General features: G+C 35.1%; 1 protein-coding gene across 8 annotated transcripts in view; it reads left to right on the top strand.

The window, feature by feature from the left end:
- The window catches only part of LOC126703530 (protein NUCLEAR FUSION DEFECTIVE 4-like), a 43,790-nt gene extending 29,195 nt beyond the window's left edge, over positions 1–14,595 (top strand). For 2 of the 8 annotated variants that reach the window (XM_050402486.1, XM_050402491.1), the window contains exon 4: positions 14,294–14,595. Coding sequence is in view for 6 of the 8 variants with exons in the window: in XM_050402487.1 (XP_050258444.1) it covers positions 10,337–10,675; positions 12,137–13,062; positions 13,185–13,680 (1,761 nt within the window). In the remaining 2 variants the exon portion in view is untranslated. The other 6 variants (XM_050402493.1, XM_050402492.1, XM_050402487.1 and 3 more) reach the window with 6 other exon arrangements.
- Positions 14,596–20,050: the final 5,455 nt, after the last annotated feature.

Here is a 20,050-nt window from a genome sequence, read left to right as displayed (position 1 = left end):
AGGCTCGGATGTGAAGAGGAGAAAAGCTCTTCATAGTAGGTTGTCAACTCCAAACCCATTTCCTCCCTATCGGTTAACCACTCACCTCTGGCATTTTTAATCCCCCTGATTACATTCTTCCTGAGCCTCTTTGTTGCCTTGCTATGGAAAAAAGCCGTATTGCTGTCGCCTTTACTAAGCCATAAGACTCATGACCTTTGACACCACATTCTAGCTTCTCTATCTAGAAGGATATTGATTTCAGCCTTGAGACCCCTAACCCGAGAGTTGTTCCCACTGAGTATTGCTTCATTTTCAGCCACCGCAAGCAATTTCTTCTTCTCTGCTAATTCCCTTCTCACATGACCAAAGTTATGCTTACTCCACCGAGTTAAATCCTGTTCACATTGAGCCACCTTTTTCAAGATAGCTAAGCCTGGATTCGGATCGCAAATATTATTCCAAGTTTCTTCAATAGTTTCACCACAAGAGGGCTCAGACAACCACATTTCCTCAAACCTGAAGCACTTCTTCCTACTCGGCTCATCCAATCCCAATAAATTTACCCAAAATGCAGAATGATCCGAAGACATAGATTGAAGGTGATGAACTCTAGTTCCCGGAAATTTATGAAACCAGGAATTAGTAGCCAGGCATCGATCTAATCTTAGTCTAACAGAGTGTCCATCATCAAAATGTCTTGCCCATGTAAATTTTGAACCTACAAAACCCAAATCCATGAAGCCACACTCATCAATCACATCTCTAAATAACTGCATTTGATTGTGCTCCCTCCTAGGTCCACCCAACTTCTCATCATGCCGAATAATTTCATTAAAATCCCCGGCACAAAGCCAAGGTCTATTCGGCCTTGAATTTAAAGACCTCAATTTGTTCCAAACTTCAATTCTCCTTGAGGTCTCAGGTTCCCCATAAAAGCCAGTAAATCTCCACTCATTCTCGGAATTCCCATTGATAATAGTGTCAATGTAGTACCTGTGAGAATCTACTACAGTAAGGTTTACAGAATTCTTCCAAAATAACACTAAGCCACCACCTCTGTTAACCCTCGACACCACCCTCTTCTGATCAAAGTTTATTTTGCTCAACGTACGGTCTAGCCTTGCATCATCTGCCCATGTTTCGGCTATGAACACGACAGAGGGATCTTTAGCCCGTATCAAAGTAACGAGCTCATTTTCTGTACGCAGGTTCCCAAGCCCACGACAGTTCCACACTAGTAGACTCATTGCTTCTGGCAGGGCTGGAACTCAGCCTCTGCCAATATCTTCTTCTTGGTTGTGCCTGCTTGGGAAACCTTTCTTTTCTTTGGTAACTCAAGTAAGCTTTCTGTTTCCTCAGCCATACGTTTCTCCCCTACTGCTTCGGTCATGACTGTGTCTGTCCCTATCTCAGTTCTAACAATTCTTTTCCATGAGCCTTCAACGTGCACAGGTCTGACTTGAAGATTGGAAGTCATTGCTTGAGGGGCACGTGGTAAGGAGGTGTTAAGTGGTGCACGTGCTTTGACATGCTGCTCCTTAGAATCCTTAGTAAAAGATGATTCTACAATATGAACCGTATCAAGACATGCTCTGTTTTTAGCTACATCCGAATCCACCAAGTCAAACTTTCGAATTTCCTTATCAATATCCTCTATTACTTCTTCGAACTCACAGGCCTACTTATTTCTCTCCTCAAGATCCGGCAGATTTGTTCTTTCCATATTCGTGACACTCCTTGACTCTTGTGGCGGCAAATTCTCCATATTTTTCTCCTGGAAATCCGGAGCCAGATTTGCACTTGAGGACTGATTGATACTTTCCTTAGCAGGACGAATAACCTCCGGCGAAGGTTTACCTAAACGGACAACCACCACAGGAGGCTTCTGAACTGGTTCGCTGTTCGTCGTCGATGCACCCGATTTCCTGCTAGCAAAAAAACCAGGGACTTTAACCGTATTTCTCCTTGCAGGCACAAACGGCGCTGCCTTAATCCAGGAACCGAATTGCTGTGATTCAGTTTTCAAGCTTCCTTCACTCTCAATCCATAGAGGACAATCCCGATCATTGTGAGTTAGGCAACCGCACCAATAGCACAGATTGGGGAGTCGTTCATACTTGAAAGACACCCACAATTCTTTGCCATTGTCAAGTGAGATTACCCTTCCTCTGCACAAAGGCTGAGTGATATCCACTGAGACTCTAACTCTCATAAAGTTCTCTCCTTCCGAATCAGAATCATCAGTCGAAGTATTAATCCTCCCTGCCGCCTCACATATTTGTTCGGCCACTTTTCGCCTCCGAAATCTCACTGGAAGGTCGTGAACTTGCACCCAAAAGCTAGCTCTATTAAACTCCATATCCTTCACGTCTGTATCTCTGTCATAGCATTGTAGTACCATGAGATGTTTATCAAAACTCCATGGCTCGGCTCCAACAACTTTCTCCATCTCTTCCTTATTATCAAACGTAAACAAAACCACATGATCCCCCTCTTTTTTGATTTTAAAACCATTCACTGATCTCCATAATGGTGTGAACGTTTTGGCTATAGCATCAATGTTGAGGGCTCGCTTTGTCAAGAATTTTGCAGCTAATGTATACTCTGTTACTGCCTGTTCTTCCGAAATTCGAAGATTTGAACCTTCGCACTCCGATAGTGTTAAACAACTCCATGATCTCGTTAGGTCATCCATCCTAAGGAATAAAGAAAACTGTTTCCCTAAACCCCTGGAAGAAAAGAAACCACAAAGCCTCAAGGCAAACTTGTTGCCTTGGGGGACACAGACACCTTCAAAGAAGGGACGGCTATTCTACGACCTAGGGGAAGATGGAGACCCACCTTTCGCTAGCGAGGAGAAACCTCACAATTGTAACATTAAAGGTTGACCCACCTTTTGTTGATTAAAGGTTTTTTTTTTTGTTAATACTTGGTTTAACATTAATTCTTTTATTTTTGGCGAAAATCACATTTTCGTCCCTACATTTTGACCCGATTCCCGTTTTGGTCCCTAAGTTTTTTTTTTACCGCTTTTAGTCCCTCTCCAGAAAAACGGTTCCATTTTAGTCCCTGCCGTTACATCAGAAACGGATATTGCTGACGTGGCAAACGGCAAAGTCAAAAAATAATAAACTAATGTCCACGTGGCCTAAATTAATAATAAAAAATATTTTTTAATGCCACGTCAGCATCTAAATTAAAAAAAATTAAAAACTCTCATAAAAAAAATCCTTAAATAAAAAAATTAATTTATTAATTCTAACTAAATAAAAAAAATTTAAAAACTCTCATAAAAAAAAAAAAAAAATCAAAAACAAATTTAAAACTAAACCCAGCAAGAACAACAAAACCCAGAAAGAACTAAACCCAGCAAGAACAAACTAAACATAAAAATATTAAAAATTTTAGTTAAAAATAATTGTTCTTCTTCCCCAAAAACATGGTTGCCCAGAAAAAGAAATTTTTTGCTTATCATCATCTTCTTTTTTTTTTTTTTTTTTTTTGGTAAAAGAGGAAATAACATTAAAACTAAATCATCATCTTCATCCTCCACCTCCCATCCTCCTCTTCGTCCTTATCATCATCTCTCAATCTCACTCTCTCAAAACCTTCGATACCCACAAATTGGCAAGGCCTCCCTCTATCTTTCTCTGTTTTCTCCGCCCAGATCTCTCTTCCTCGATCATCGCCACTCAACACCACCGCCTATCCAGGCGGTGCTTCCCTCATTTCTCACTAACCCCACCGTCCTCTAGCGGTGCTTCCCTCGTTTCTCACTACCAAACCCCACCGTCCTCTCTCTCCTTGATCTGAACATTCCCAGATCTCGCTTCTCTCTCTGTTTTGCTTCTCTCGCTTCGATCTATCTCTAGATCTCCCTCAAATCTCTAGTTCAACCAAAGCCAAACCCCACGAGCACCACCACCATCCACGACAGGCACCACGACACCAAAGCCAAACCCACGACATCTCGGTTTACTTTGTTGGGTTTGCTTTGTTGCTATTTGTGTTTTGAATCTTTGAAGGTCCTTTGTGTTTGTAGTGGTTTTCATCTGAGTGAAAGAATCTTTAAAGGTCTTTGTGTTTGATTTTTGTGGAAGAACATATACAAATCTTGGAATAGAAATTCCTTGAATTTTCATTCGTTCTTAGTTATTCATTCTCCCTGTTAGTATTTTATTTTTTCATTTTTTTTTCGTTTGCATTTTGTGTTCTTCTGATCTGGGTTTCTTTTTCTGGTGGAAATGAATGTGGGAGTTGTTGGGAAAGAGAGGTCGAGGGTGAACACTTGGCACAATGTGTTGATCACTATGCAGAAGAAGACCAAGGCATTGGTGGCGGAGCGTGAAGGGAAATGACTTTTGTATATGTTTTTGCTTGTTTGGATGCCAAGAAAATGAAATAAAAGAGAAGAAAATATTTCTGGGCAACCATGTTCTTGGGGGAAGAACATGAATAACAATTATTTTTAACTAAAATTTTAATATTTTTATTTTAAAATTATTGATAACTAAAATTTTATTTTATTTTAAATAAAATAAAATATTTTTAATATTTTTTAATTCTGCCGTTTGCCACGTCAGCAATATCCGTTTTTGATGTAACGGCAGGGACTAAAATGGAACCGTTTTTCTGGATAGGGACTAAAAGCGGTAAAAAAAAAACTTAGGGACCAAAACGGGAATCGGGTCAAAATGTAGGGACGAAAATGTGATTTTCGCCTTTATTTTTCTTAGGTTGACGTACTCACAAATTTATTGGATTGCATTGAGAAGGCATTGGAATGAAACATTAGCATTGAGGAGGTATTGGAATGGAATATTAGATAAGTTTGGGTGAAAGAATTTATAAAAATTATTGTATGATTCAACATCACATGAATGAAGTGGTTGTTATTTAAGAAACTGTTGTAAAAAAATTCTTTTTGTAACAGAAACTATATTTATCATTTGTATAATTCTATGTGAAATTCAATTTACATTTTTTTTATAAGTACTAATTTACTACGGTATCAAAAACGTTATGTACCTTTTCTTGGTTTTAAAGGTAGTTGATAAATTTTAAATTTAAGCTCTTTTTAACTATTGTTATAGATGTATAGTAAGTGGCTAACTTTTAAGATTAAAAAATTAAATTTATGGATTAAAAAAAATTGATAAATGTTGAGCCTTTCCTTTAACACCAAAAAAAAAAAAAAAAAAAAAAAAAAAAAAAAAAAAAAAAAACCTATGAGCCTTTGATCATATATTAAAAAAATAATAGTTGCAAAATTTTAAATTTAAGCTTTATTTACTTCTTTTATGAATGTGTAGTAAGTGCCTAAATTTTAGGATTAAAACACTACATTTTAAATAAAATTAAATTAAGAAATAAAAATAAATAAATAAAAAACATCTACAACAACACCCAAACAAAAACAAATGTGGACCTTGGATGCTTTTCATTTAACAAAAATAAAAGAGAAAAAAAATGGTAGCCTTTTACCCTAACAAAAATAAATAAAAACGATTAAAATTTTGTACTTTGTTTTTTTATGAATGTGTAGTAAGTGGCTAAATGTTAGGATTAAAGATAAGTACTAATAACTAGCCTCTAAGCACACCCTCACACGCATGTTCAGAGGCTCTTCTACTTTTTGGGGAAAAGATTATTAATTTGCATCTATTATAATTTGGGATTATTACATTTTTCAATCACAAAAAAAACCTAGGGGTGTGGTGAGTATTATGCGTTTACAGGTGAAATAATTTTTCATCACACTCCTAGGTTTTTTTGTGAATGAAAAATGTAATAATCCCAAATTATAATAGATGCAAATTATTAACATTTTCTCCAAAAAATAGAAGAGCCTCTAAGCACATGCGTGAGCGCGTGCTCAGAGGCTAGTATTATTTAATGTTGTAGTATATATTATTTTAATAAGTTGTATAGAAAAATAGAAATTGAGTGAGTTATAAAATGAGATGGTAAAATAGATAAAGTAAGTTTTTAAGTTGTAAAATAGAATTTGTAAGGACCAGATTTGAAATTCTAGCCCAACAAATAGATGGACTAAGGCCCAAAAAGCCCAAAACAATGAATTTGTAGAGAATGGGTTGGAAAACTGGGCTCTAATGAATCAGACAGACACAAAAGTAGATTTAGATGACAAGAAGACGTAAATGGACAAGTTTATAATGAAGAAAAATGTCCTCAGCAAAGTCCGAGAAGATCCGTTCTTATATATTTCTTTCAGATTTGATTACAAAGTCAGTTCTTGATGCTAAAGTAGTTTTCTTTCTTTTTTCCTCCCCCCTGATCCATGGAGGATCTCCTTTATTATATAGTTCCTCTTAGACTATCTTGATCCTACACTTGTTGATTATTTGAACCACTACTTAAGTGCTTGTCCCATCAGACACCCTCTCTAACTTTCTGTGAGTTGTGATAGCCAAGGTAGCACTGTTCAAAGGTCTTCTCCACATAAATGTGGCCAGAAAGTTAGCTGCAGGGCATTTAATGCGGTGACAGCAGCTTTTTCTTAGATATTTTCTAGCTCTCATTTTTCCAATATGTTCATAATGCATGTCCTTCTTAGTGGAATTTCTTGGAAAGTCACTTTGAGTGATAGAATACGCATTTAATCTGTGCTTTGTTCATCCGAGGGGATACTCCTCCTCAGACCACCTTCCCCAGCCTTTCTGTTTGAATCTTACTCATGGGATTCTAAGATCGAGACCTTCACTATTGTTTATCAGCTCTCGGACCAACTAACATCCTCGGCTAAGGCCCAATATACGAATTTGGGCCCTCATCCCTACTGAATTTTTTTTTGCAAACTCGATTGCTAATGCTCTAAGATATTCATTAAACAACACGTTTTCAAGAAATTTGATATTATATTATTTAATTTCTTGACATGATCGATAACAATTTAGTACTTAATTGAAAAGTTGTTATTTGCTTCTGATTCTGGTGTCTTTTTTTTATCTGGACATGCATGTGACTCGGACACTGCTGCTTACATTTTCTTTATTGGCAATCTAAAAGGGTTTTCTGAATTTTAATTTACTCAATTTTGGTGAGTTTTTTTAAGCTCAAATAAAAAATCTGAGTCCGAATTTTATATTTTTAAAAAAAAAATTGTAATGTATTGACATAATAGTAGAGAATAATCAACTGCCACATTCTTAAACAAATAATTTAGTTAACTGGAAGTCTTGTAACATAATTGACGGCAAGTTATCTAAAAAAAAGGGTTAAGTCAGGGCATTTGCTTTCATTCAAATCCAAAACAAGACCAATGAACTTGTATTTAGTGTAATAATGGGGTCTCCTGGCACTGTTATATAATCGTCATGAAGTTGTCATACAGGGGTGGCGGCTCCTTAAGGTCAGGGTGGTCCTAGGACCTTCCTGACCTGAGATTTTATATATATATATATATATATATATATATAATAATAATTTAAAAAATTTATTTGTTTATCCTTAAAAAAATTCGGGAGCACCCTCAAATTTTTTTTATATCAATAAAATTAAATTTTGCTTCATAATTTGTTCTACATTCAGTGGATGAATGATTACTTGGTTGTGTACACTGAAAGAGATATATCTTATAGTATTGATAATGAGACTATTAGAGCATCCGTAGTAGATGTGGCAAATGTGCCAAATGCCAAATATTTGGCACATTTGCCACACCAAATACAAAAATGAAGCTTTATTAGATGTTTCAAATTCCAAAAATTATAAAACACCGCTACAGTACCATCTCAAATATGAGACGGTACGGACAGATGTTGCAAAAAATTTTATTGTTTTATATTCTCTTTTCTCTCTCCTCTCTCTTCATTTTTTCTTTTCTCTTCTCTCTCACTCACCGGTTCCCTCTCTCTTCGACCAGTCCGGGTTGTTCACCAGCAGCGACGACGGCATAGTTTCAACGACAACAGCGCGCTCCGCCACGCTCGATCTCACCCACTTTCGATCTCAGCCACGCTCGATCTCGCCGATCTCACCCTGAGGCTGCCGTCGATCTCACCCTCTTCCCTCTCCTTTCTGTCCGCCTTTCACTCTGCCTCTCTCTAGTTGTGGGTTTTTTATTTTTTTTGCTGCAATTTGGGTTGTGGGCTGTGGACTTGTGGTGGCAGGAGGTGGTTTAGTTGATCTGGGTGGTGGTGGACTGTGGGCTATGGGTGGTGACAGTGGCAGTGGTGGTAGGCTGTGAGGGTGATGGTCGGTGGTAGCTGTTGGTGTTATTGATGATAATGGGGGAGAGGATAATATATTATTTTAATGTGTAGTAAATATTATTTTAATGTATAGAATTGAATGATAAAACATCTGATAAATGAAATGTTATAAAATGATGTGGTAAAATAATAAAGTAAGTCTTTGGTGTGGCAAAATGACATTTTTTTTGCAACGTCTGCTATGGATGCTCTTATGCACCAATTTCAAAATATGAATACTCGTAAAAGACAATTGTAAACTTTATGTATTTATGAATTTTTTTTATTATTATTGTTATCAATATATAATTTCTCTTTTTATTAAATTGTATAATTTATATTTCTTGAGCATAAAAAAATTCTTCTTTACCGACACGGTTGTCATAGCCATCAATTAATACGACTAGTAAATATCAATTTATTCTTCGTAGGAGCAGCTGAAAATTCTTCTTTACCGACACGGCTTCTTTACCGACACGGTTGTCATAGCCATCAATTAATACTACCAGTAACTATCAATTTATACTTCTTAAGAGCAGCTGAAAAAAATTCTTCTTTACCGACACGGTTGTCATAGCCATCAATTAATACTACTAGTATATATCATAATGCAATTCTTATCCTCCAGTCCAACTCCAGTATTTTCTGAAGTTTATTTCGTTGACTGATAAACCCTTCTGGCATCTTCCTATTAGTCTATTACATGACTAATTTATCATTTAAAATGAAAAATAAAATCAATGCCCAATAAGAGTCACACGCAACAGCACATGTGTCATCCTAATTTATCTATAAACTATTCATGTACTATTATCAAAAAAATCTATTCATTATCCCCATCATATGTTATATATTGTTAGCACTATATATATTAATATCATACCAATGATATTAATAGTGCCATTTTGTTCTTGTGATTTACTACACAAATAAAACATATTACATATTTGAGGGCATCCACACGTGTTAAATAATATTGAAATTGTGACTCTAACTCACATTTTTTAATATTGAAATCGTGAGTTAGATTCACAATTTCAGTGTTATTACGCACTTAGGGTTTGTTTGGATACCGCTTATTGCTGAAAACTGAAAACTGAAAACACTATAGCAAAATAATTTTTAAATATATGAATAGTGTTGTGAGACCCAGTTTTAAATTGAAATTTTTGTTTGGATGACTTTTGTGGGACCGTGAACAGTGTCATAGGACCCACATTTTTTCAGCAAAATGCACAAATGCTGACCTGAAACGCTTCCCAAGCACACACTTAGTATGTATGCATACAAGTGTAAATACTGCCCTTTACTATGATACTAATCCCCCTCTAAATTTGTCTCATATCTCAAATTAGCTAGGTAAATTCATGTAGATTATTATATATGAAGGGTTTTGTTAGGGTTCACCTTGGTTAGGCTCGTTAAGTTCAACAATTATATACAAATGCAAATGTTCGGTAAATGATTATTTGTGATTTGAATGCTATCTTTTAATTAGAATAATTATTAAATACTTTATTTCTTAACGGCTTAAGATTTAGAGAGAACATGAAATTTATCATTGTATTAAGAAAAGTCCTGAGTCCCACTTAGTCAAACACTAGTACTTCATGTAAATATATATATAAAAGTAGTACTTCAACAAGTACTCTCTGTTTTTGCAAGAAAGAGTACTTTTCCTTATAAGGAAACAAACGATTGGTCTTTTCTTTCTTTCATTTTTTCATTTAAGAAGATGATAGGTGGTGTCTATAATCATACGACTATATAGGAGATAAGTAATAGGCTATGTAGTTGAAGAAATCTGTCACTAATATAAGCTTGATAAGTTACTCCATAAAAATAAATAAAAAAATAAAAAAGCTTGATAAGTTATTATTGAAGTAATACAATGACAGTTTGGTCGGCAAGAGCATGATAAGTCATGAGCCTTATAACTCGCGCTATGGTCCGCTCTCTCTCAGACCCTTCACACTAACAGAAAAAAAAAAAAAAAAAAAAAAAAAAAAAAAAAAAAAAAAAAAAAAAAACACAATAAGTTGCATGTTTTACCTTCATAGTTGTTCAATTAATCAAACTGGTATGCAAAAATTGAACTTGTTTGAACAGTGACTGTGGTCTTGAATTGATCAGATAGGAATATGCAGCTTCAGTGGCATGAAAAGTTCAAGGTTTTGATCAACAACAGATGGCTGGTGTTTGTGTGTGCAATGTGGGTGCAGTCGTGTGCAGGTGTTGGGTACTTGTTTGGGAGCATATCACCTTTGATAAAGAGTGCCATGGGGTACGACCAGAGGCAGGTGGCTTTTTTGGGTGTGGCTAAGGACTTGGGTGATAGTATTGGTTTTGTGGCTGGGAGTTTGTGTGAGGTTTTGCCCATCTGGGTCATTTTGCTCATTGGGGTGGTGCAGAACTTTGTTGGGTATGGCTTGGTTTGGCTTGTTGTTGCTGGTGTATTGCCTGCTTTGCCTTTTTGGGTGGTGAGTTTAATCAACTTCTCATTTGTTCACTTTTTTCTGTTTGTGTGATTTAAATTTAATTTCTCTTTTGGGTCTATGGAGTTCGATTTTTATTATTGAATCTTGATAAATGATTGATTTCTCTGTGAGATTCTCTCTCTCTCTCTCTCTCTCTCTCTCTCTCTCATGGTGATCATCGTCAGCAATATTACAGTGATGATGAGTGAATGTGATGTGGTCCGACATGTATGCCAATTGCCAAAACCTTTGTCGTTTTTTGTTTTAGTTGGAAGATGAATTACCAAAATTAGAACTTTCAGAAACTGATAAAATTAGTCAGTGTTTTGTCAATCCATCAAAATTGTAAGAAGCTTGAAATTCCTCAAGGGAGGAGAGTGGGCAAGTGAAAACGACAATGCCATGCCAGAGAGAAATTGAATCAAATGGGAAAAATAAGGGGCCAAAGTTTGAGGAGACTGGCCTTTCAAATTTGGGTTGCAGAACCATTATTTGTTTCTCTCAGTATATAGCTTCTGATTGATCATTATGCTGGATTGGTTTAGACTGTAGACTGATGGGGGTGTCAAGTAGATTGCTTGCTGACTCTTTTAATAGACACCTGATATGGGTATAAGATCCTTGTGAAAAGCCAGCTATTTGTTTTTACTTGCTGAAAATAACTACAGAATTAAAACACTTGAGTGAAGTTTGAACATGATCTTCTGGTTCAATATCAGAAGAAGTCCGCTGTTTAGTATAAGGATGTGATTCGTCAGTTTTCTTAATTTGCGAGTATAGATGTCCAAAAGAAAGTATGGATGTGTTGAATGATTAGGGGTTTCTTCGCCTTAAGTGATTCTCTGCCTGAAGCTAGATCCCTTATTGTTCCTCTCTGGTGTTTTTGAATGTTAACTTCATCCTGAAAAGCATTTGACGATAGCCGGTGTACATATCTCTCTTTTTCCTTTTTTCTTTTTTAAACCAATTTAAAGAATATGGATAAAAATCTCCTTTTTTGAGGCAATTATACAACTTTTTTCAGTAGCAATTTCTTGTAGATGTTACAACCCAAGTTGTTGAAGTTTGCCTATCACACAAATTAACTGTAGGAACTGCTATTTATGAGATACATATATGTTTTCACTTGCAACATGGATAGGTATCAAAGATACACACACACACACAAGCATGCTTGACAGACATGAAGATGCATTTCAGAGTCCATGTTGGAGAAATGGTCATATAACTCCTAGATCTGAATTGAAGTGGCATAAGTGTATAGAGGTTCGTGTACATTGATCATGGTATTACTCCCTTTAGCTTACTACAAGAGAATGGCAATTATTTCTTTACATGTAACTTATCCTGCTGCGAAGCATGTACTTTGGATTTGATTAGTTAACTCACTTACTTAGAAAGAACTGAAAGATTTCTTAAACTATGTTGTGCTGGCAAAAATGTTAACCATTTTTTAGTTTGCAGTTGTGCCTTGCATTATTTGTGGGAACAAACGGTGAGACCTACTTCAACACAGCTGCTCTAGTTTCATGTGTGCAAAACTTCCCCAAAAGCCGGGGTCCTGTTGTTGGGATATTGAAGGGATTTGCTGGATTGAGTAGTGCAATTTTGACTCAGATTTATCTTATGATCAATTTTCCGAATGAATCATCACTCATTTTCATGGTTGCAGTTGAACCAACAATTGTTATTATTGCTCTGATGTTCATTGTTAGACCTGTGGGAGGTCACAAACAAGTTAAACCATCTGATAATTCAAGCTTCTTCTTTACCTACAGTGTTTGCCTCATTCTGGCAATTTATCTGCTGGCAGTGTTGGTGATTGAGGATCTGGTTGACGTGAGTCAAGCTATAATCACTTTATTTGCAGTTATTTTAATTCTTCTCATACTGCTTCCAGTTATAATTCCCATTCAATTGGTATTCTTCTCGGGACCAAGGCCTCCAGCTGAGGAGAGCCTTCTCTCTGAAGCACAGAAACAAGAACTAAGTAAATCTGAGCAGGATGTGAATGGGATTATTCTCAGTGAGGTTGAAGATGAGAAGCCTCCAGAAGTAGACTCCCTTCCGGCATCAGAAAGGCAAAAACGAATTGCTCATTTGCAAGCTAAACTGTTCCAAGCTGCTGCTGAAGGAGCTGTGAGAAGGCGAAAAGGCCCTCGTAGAGGAGAGGATTTCACCTTAATGCAGGCATTAAGAAAAGCAGATTTTTGGCTGATCTTCTTCTCCCTCGTTCTGGCTTCTGGATCCGGTTTGACAGTTATTGATAACTTGGGTCAGATTTGTGAATCACTGGGATATAATGTTACAACTATATATGTATCCTACATCAGTGTTTGGAACTTTCTTGGCCGTGTTGGTGGCGGCTACTTCTCTGAGCTTGTAATAAGGTACACTCTAATTATTTAATTTAAAAGTACAACATTAGTATTTTCCTTCTGTCATTATAAGCACATCATTTCCTGATCCTGATCCTGATCCTGTTTTGTAAATTGTTATTTTATTTTACCAGAAAATATGCCTACCCAAGACCAGTGACAATGGCTGTTGGTCAGGTTATCATGGCAATTGGACTTTTCTACGCTAATATGGGATGGCCTGGAGAAATTTATGTTCTCACTGTGTTGATAGGGCTTGGGTATGGTGCTCACTGGGCAATTGTGCCAGCTTCAGCTTCTGAGCTATTTGGCCTGAAGAGTTTTGGGGCCTTGTATAATTTTCTTACACTTGCTAATCCAGTAGGTTCTCTGATTTTCTCAGGTGTCATTGCTAGTGGTATATATGACTATTTTGCAGAGCTGCAAGCCGGCCTCTCACATCAAAATTCTGAAGCCATGCTTGCAATTCCTCTTCGTGATGATGACGTCACTTGTTTGGGAACCATATGCTATTCCATCACATTTGGGATCCTGTCTGGACTTTGCCTTGTGGCAACAGGCTTGAGTTTGATTGTTGTTTATCGGACTAAGAAGGTTTATGCCAACCTGTATGGAAATTCTCGCGGTTGAGTTACAAGCAGTGGCAGAGTCAGGAATCTTGAGTTGGGGGCCGAACTATATATTCTATCAAGATAAACTCAAATAAAAAATAGACACTCCCCTAAAAAATCCACATAATATATATGTGTGTGTAAATATAAAATATAAAAATTGTTTGCAAAACTTCATCCATGCTTGACAAATCAATATCATAATGTTATAATTGAAGTATCATATGAGCTTTTTTATTTCTTGATAAAATCTTGAGAATAGGAAATTTCAACCAAATTGCATATATTATCAATGTTGAATGATTTGAACGTATTAATTGGAATTGAAATTGAGCTAAAAATTAGGGGTTTCACACTTCCACTATTTACTTACAAAACTTACTACCTAACTATTTCATTCTATTGCAATTGTATATCAACTCTAAACTCTCTTTTTTTAGAAAAAATTACCAAATTATTTGGTCAATGCTTTCTTTTGGGGGGCTAACTCCTATTTTTTTTTCATATAACCTCTATATATTTATAAAATATACTTAAATTGTAAAAAAAATTAAAAATTTTGGAGGGGGCCAAGGCCCCCCAAGGATACATGTGGCTCCGCCACTGGCTACAAGTTACTGAAGAGTGAAGACCTACTATTAGCATATGGGTGCCAAGAATTATTCACTCTTACTTTAAGGCTGAGGATCTTGTTGAGGAGAAAGTGCAATGATACAAACATTTTTAGCTGCACATAGTGCATAAAGTGAGAACCAGCAACCAAGCACAAATCTACTATCAAATTCTGTTAGTTTATTATGGAAAGCAAGACCTATAAGGTTTTCTGGTTGGAACCTTTGCTTGGTTTGGCATGTAGTTTGCACAAATTGTTCTTGTACCCTTAAAATACCATTTTTTTTTTCATTATCTGCAGGATGATTTCCTGCTTACCATCTGTTTTTTCTATCTTTTGCAAATGGATTTTTTTTTTTTTATATGAATGAGAGAATTATTAAAGAAAGAAACAAATCAAGAATCATTTCACAGAAGGCACAATAGACTAGTTACACACAAGCAACTAAGCTGAATCAATTATTTCTCAATTCCAACGCAACATTTTGTTTAAAACCAAGCTCTTAACTCCCTTGTGACACTCAATATAAGGCCTAATGTCTAGTTTCAAACACTGCAACATTGCTGCTTCAGATTTACATTGTCGTAGTGAATTTTTGCACATTTTTATATCTACATGCGATGCATTGTTGCAAACTTGCAATCAAGTCTGATTTCAATATCAGGGCCTTGAAACTTCTCCCCTTCAAATCTCTTGTTAAAATGTCACTAAGAAAACAAAAATATGTGAAAGGTGAGAAAGTGGAATCAACATAATTATCGTGGTTTGATTTGATGGCCTACGTTCATGGCAGAAAGTCTTAAACAACTACATCTTTGCTATTGTAGTTCGGTTTGGTAGCCTACATTTAACCTTAACATTATAAGTATATATAAGAATACATTAGATTTAGTATGGTAACCTTAAAACCACGGTAGCCTATGGTATTACAAAAAAAGGCAGCCCATAGTATTCTATAAAACTATGGTCTACACACTTATGGAAATATCATAATATATTTTACAGACTACACATTTATGATAATACCATAAAATATTCTAACATCCCTTTAAACTCAGGGTAGAGGTTTAAAAGAAAACTTGAATTTGGAAGAACAGTCTTCAATGCAAAGATGTTCTTTAATGGCCATTGAATGATTGGAACCCACCAAGAAATGTCTTAAAAAAAAAAATCACAGTCTAAGAGGAAGAAGCCCATCTAGGAGAAGGGAAGCTTGTGAGGCCCATGATGCACATGAGAAACTCACAAGAGCACAAGGTCCTTCTGTTGGGTCGAGTAAGGACCTATAAAAGTCAAATACTAAGCAAGGCAGGTGGAGGACAAAATTGGTGTGAGCAACTCTAATTGCATGTTAGTTTGTAAATAAGAAAATAAAAAGATGTAAAATAAAAAGAAAGAAAGCATAAGCAAAAAAAAAAAAAGAATCAACATGGTTGCCTAAATTGTGTGTTACAATAAGCATACATTTAAGTTTATTATAATAATTCTAAAATCACAATAGCTCATGGTATTATAAAACAACAGTAACCCATAGTATTCTACAAATTCACGATTCACATATTTATGACAATATCTATATATATTTTAATGGTTACATGTTTATGATTAAAAATTTAATAAATAAAAAAGTCTCTAATGCCCTTGTGCAAGACCTTATGCCAAGTTGCCAACAACAAATTATATTACCTTCCCAAGTATAATGGCATTACATGAGACCAAAACCTAGCCTTTTGGTGTAAAATGGATTATGTTTCTATTAATTCTACTCTATTTTCCCCCATTATCCACAGTTTTCTTTTTTCTTTTTCTTTTTCTTTTTTTGGTAGTTCTTTTTCTACTCATAGATCTGAAAATTTTATATTTTTTAATAAATAAAATAAAATAAAATTTTAAAATCAGCCCAAACGAATAACTGAACACCAATTTTTTTTTCATATATATATTTTGCTGAGAAACAGAACACCAATTTAATCTTTCAAAGTGAAGACGTTAAAATCATTTCTGAAACTTCTAGAATTGACAAATTTTAACTTCACTTTAATTTTTTTTAATTTTTATTTATTTATGAAAACAAATTTTAGCTTCACAAATTCAACAGCCGTCTCAACAAGCATTTTCCGTAACGAACTCTCAACAGTGTTACAGAAAGTTTTATTGGGTCGAGAATATATATATCGAGTCTCGTTGTAACAAAATTCATAAAATGCATTACGTGAGCGTATTCTTGCGGCTATTTCATTCGCTTAATATTTAACAAAGTCGACGCAACATCTACTTTAATTTTTTTGAGTAAAAGTAGTAGAGGATTGGTCACTAAAATTTTCATTGAGTTCTATTTTAGTCTCTGAATTTTGAAATTTTCTTTTTTAGTCGGTAAAAAATTATAAACATACCAAGTTACTCTTTCCATAATCTTTGATACGGATGTACTGGGCAAAGGACAACACATTATCATGTCAATCAAGATCGGCTTGATATAATTTGAGACCTAAGACTGGTTTGATAATTCGAGGCTTAAGACAATAAATTTAAGTGGAACATTTTATATTTAAATATCAATTAAAAATAACTTAATTTAATACTAATCAAATCAAGATAAATGTGGTAAATTAAATACATAACTTGACAAATTAATCCCCTCCAAAAAAAAAAAAAAAAAACTTGACAAATTAATAGTAATCAAACCAAGGTTTTTTTTTTTTGGATAGGAAATTATCAAACCAAGGTTAATTTCATATAGAGAATAAAATACTATGGTTCAAATACAGAATTTAATAATAGTAAATGAAAATTAAATATATTTAAAAAATGATGTTCACTTTATTTTGGATAAAACGATGCTTAGTTAAGTAAAGTTGTAATTTAATTTTTAATTTTAATTTTGGTATTGAGAGAGGATATAGATTGTTTGGTGAGTGGTCATGTGGGCGATTAGTTAGTTAATATTGACAATCTACTATGTAGAATATTGGTTTATAAATTTTTTATGCCTTTTTTTTTTAACGCTGGTTGAATTCCTCTAGCATAAATGTGGGTTTCATGCGCGAATCCTATACATAGAATCCACCTTTAATGTGGTTCTTTTTTTTTTTCTTTTTTTTTCTTTTTTTTTTAACTTTACTATGTTCTAAACCTTGTTGTAACAATTTCTCTGCCACCTAGACTATGGGAATCTTTGCTTCATCAGTTTTTGACTGTGACTGTGAGTATGATTGAGTAGTGTTGATGCGTGACAGCAATCAATATTTTCCTCAACTTTGAATTATTCACTCATCTAAGCTTAGTTTGAAAACTCCAAATTTGAATTTGTTTTGAATCTACTTGATGCTTTCATGGGAATTTCATATGATCATTTAATAGGTTTTTACTTTCTAGGTGGAGGGGTGTAAAAAAGTTATGGAATTGCTGGATCTCGAAAACAATCCATATAGCTTTCCTGTTATTTGAATCATGACCTTATGGATTTTGATAAATGTCACAAAATCTTCTCTCTTTCTCTCAATGCTTTTAAGACACATATCCAAAAATATGCTAGGATTTGAATATATTGTTTTGGAAAATTCTAGAGCTACGACCAATTTTATAACAAAAAGCTTATAAATTGACTTAGTAACTAATGTAATTTTGGTGACACATCACTTTGTAAGGTTTTATAGTAAAATTTCTTGTATCCCTAGTATCACTGGATGGTTTTTGGTAGGTTGAGTTCTTGTTGACTTGTGTTCAGTGGCTGACAAACTTTGTGGAATGGATTGCAACAAAGATGAATGCCATCAATGCCAAAACAATCTCAGAGAAACTTAGGTTTAAGGCTCAGTTGATGAATCCCGTGCTTGATGGTCTTCCTCAATTGCTGGTTGCTCTTGCTATGTGCATCTCTGACTAAATAAGAATTAATGACTACCGCGCACCCTTGACGCAATGGTCACTCCACAAGTATGAGTACTTGTGGGGTGTGGGGGGTAAGGAACGGGGTTCAAGTCTCCAAGAAGGAGCTTCACACACATATATACTAGACTAGATTAGAGTAGAATTTCTATCTTGTATTAAAAAAAAAAAGAATTAATGGGGAACTTGATTTGTATGGAATCCTTGGTGTGAACTCTCGGCTAATGTTGAGACATTTTGAAAAAACTATAAGAAACTAGCTAGTTCTTGGTTTTTACCTTGACAAAAATGAACCGATAGCCACAGATTGCGGTTTCAAGATTCTATCTCAAGCCTGGAATTTGTTATATGATAAAACCAATTGAAGTTCTTATGATAGAAACAGAATTTAAGGGGTATATATGAGAGACCTTCAGATTGAGCTGGTCAGAAAGGTTTCCATAACCTTTCTAATTGTAATAGTCCCACATTTTGGACTAAGCGCAGTAATTGCAGAATGTGTATACTGTACTATAGAATTTATCTCTACCACAATCTTATTTGCCCCATCTGCCATAGACCCCTATATTATTAATGAAATAATATGGATTATACTGCTTTAGATTTGCTTGCTTTGGACAATTATGTCTGTGTAATGTGGTCTATTTCATTCACCTCTACACAGTGTTTTTGGTTTATATGTCGCATACAACTTGAACGATGTCTATGTCATTGATATATCGGTTTATATGTCCTTGTTCTTTTGTTTGATGAAAAGGTCATTCTGATAGAATCTATGGATCCTCAAAGGACACTACATTTATCTCTTTATTATGGTCACTGTGATCCTGGTGTTGATCCTGTTGTGTACCTAATTGGGGATTCTTCTGAAAAAAGAAAAATTGCTTTAAAGATAATGGAGAGCTCAACTTTCCAATAATTAGGAAAATTTTGTCATAAGAGAATCCAATCACTGGCTGAACAAGAAACAAGTGGGGATTACCAAAGGTCACCACAACAGTGGCCTTTGGTTGGAACTTCTTAATTGTCAGAATGCAATGAAGAACAAAACCAGTATACAGAACCATGAATCAATGATGTATTGCAAACTAGCATTATTTGAGAGTTGAGACCAAAGGGATTTGCCTTGATATTCAATGGCCAATTTTTATTAACTGCTTATGGTCTCCCTCAACAAGAGGAATACTTCTAAATTGATACTTACTGATTGCACCTCTTTACTTCTTATTTGAAATGGTTTTTCCCTCCCTAATGTCAAAGGTATGAGTTTTGGTGTCTTTCACGATCTAGCATGGTTCATTTCATATACGAGTAACAAAAAACAATGCTAAATTGGAGACTGATAGTTTACTGCACAGAAATCTCATTCCCTTGAAGGAGTGCAAGTCACATTTGTGACTCATGCTTGTTGGACTACAAGTTTGTTGGTTCTGCTATTTTTATTCATAAGCATATTGTGTAGGCAACCCGATTAGTCCGTTGAGGATCAATAACTAACTCCAAAATTTTGGGACTAAAACTTGATTGTTGACCTATTGATAAAGCGTATTGTTTAGCCGAATACTTTAGCAGCCCTGCCATAACTGCTCAAGTGGAATAATCCCATATGAAATAAGAATCTTAAACAGACTAGTGTCTAGGTCTAGCCCAAGTCAGGCAGATATGGCAAACAACACAATACAGTAGGATCCAGTGGGACAATTTTTGAATGAGGCTATAATAACTTGGTTTCCAAGATAAAATTGTGCATTTCTGCTAGGCTTGCCATATTATTGACATTCTCGTCGAAGTCTTTACACAAAAAGGAGGAATTCTTGTGGCATTTTTTAAGAGAGAATAAAACCAAATTCAAAATTTAAAAAAAAAAAAATAGAAAGGAAGGTAAAAG

The sequence above is a fragment of the Quercus robur genome, chromosome 10, assembly GCF_932294415.1.
Source record: "Quercus robur chromosome 10, dhQueRobu3.1, whole genome shotgun sequence".
In the NCBI taxonomy this organism is placed as follows: domain Eukaryota; kingdom Viridiplantae; phylum Streptophyta; class Magnoliopsida; order Fagales; family Fagaceae; genus Quercus; species Quercus robur.
Note: the sequence above shows the minus strand (reverse complement) of the source record. Positions and strands in the feature narration are given on the sequence as shown.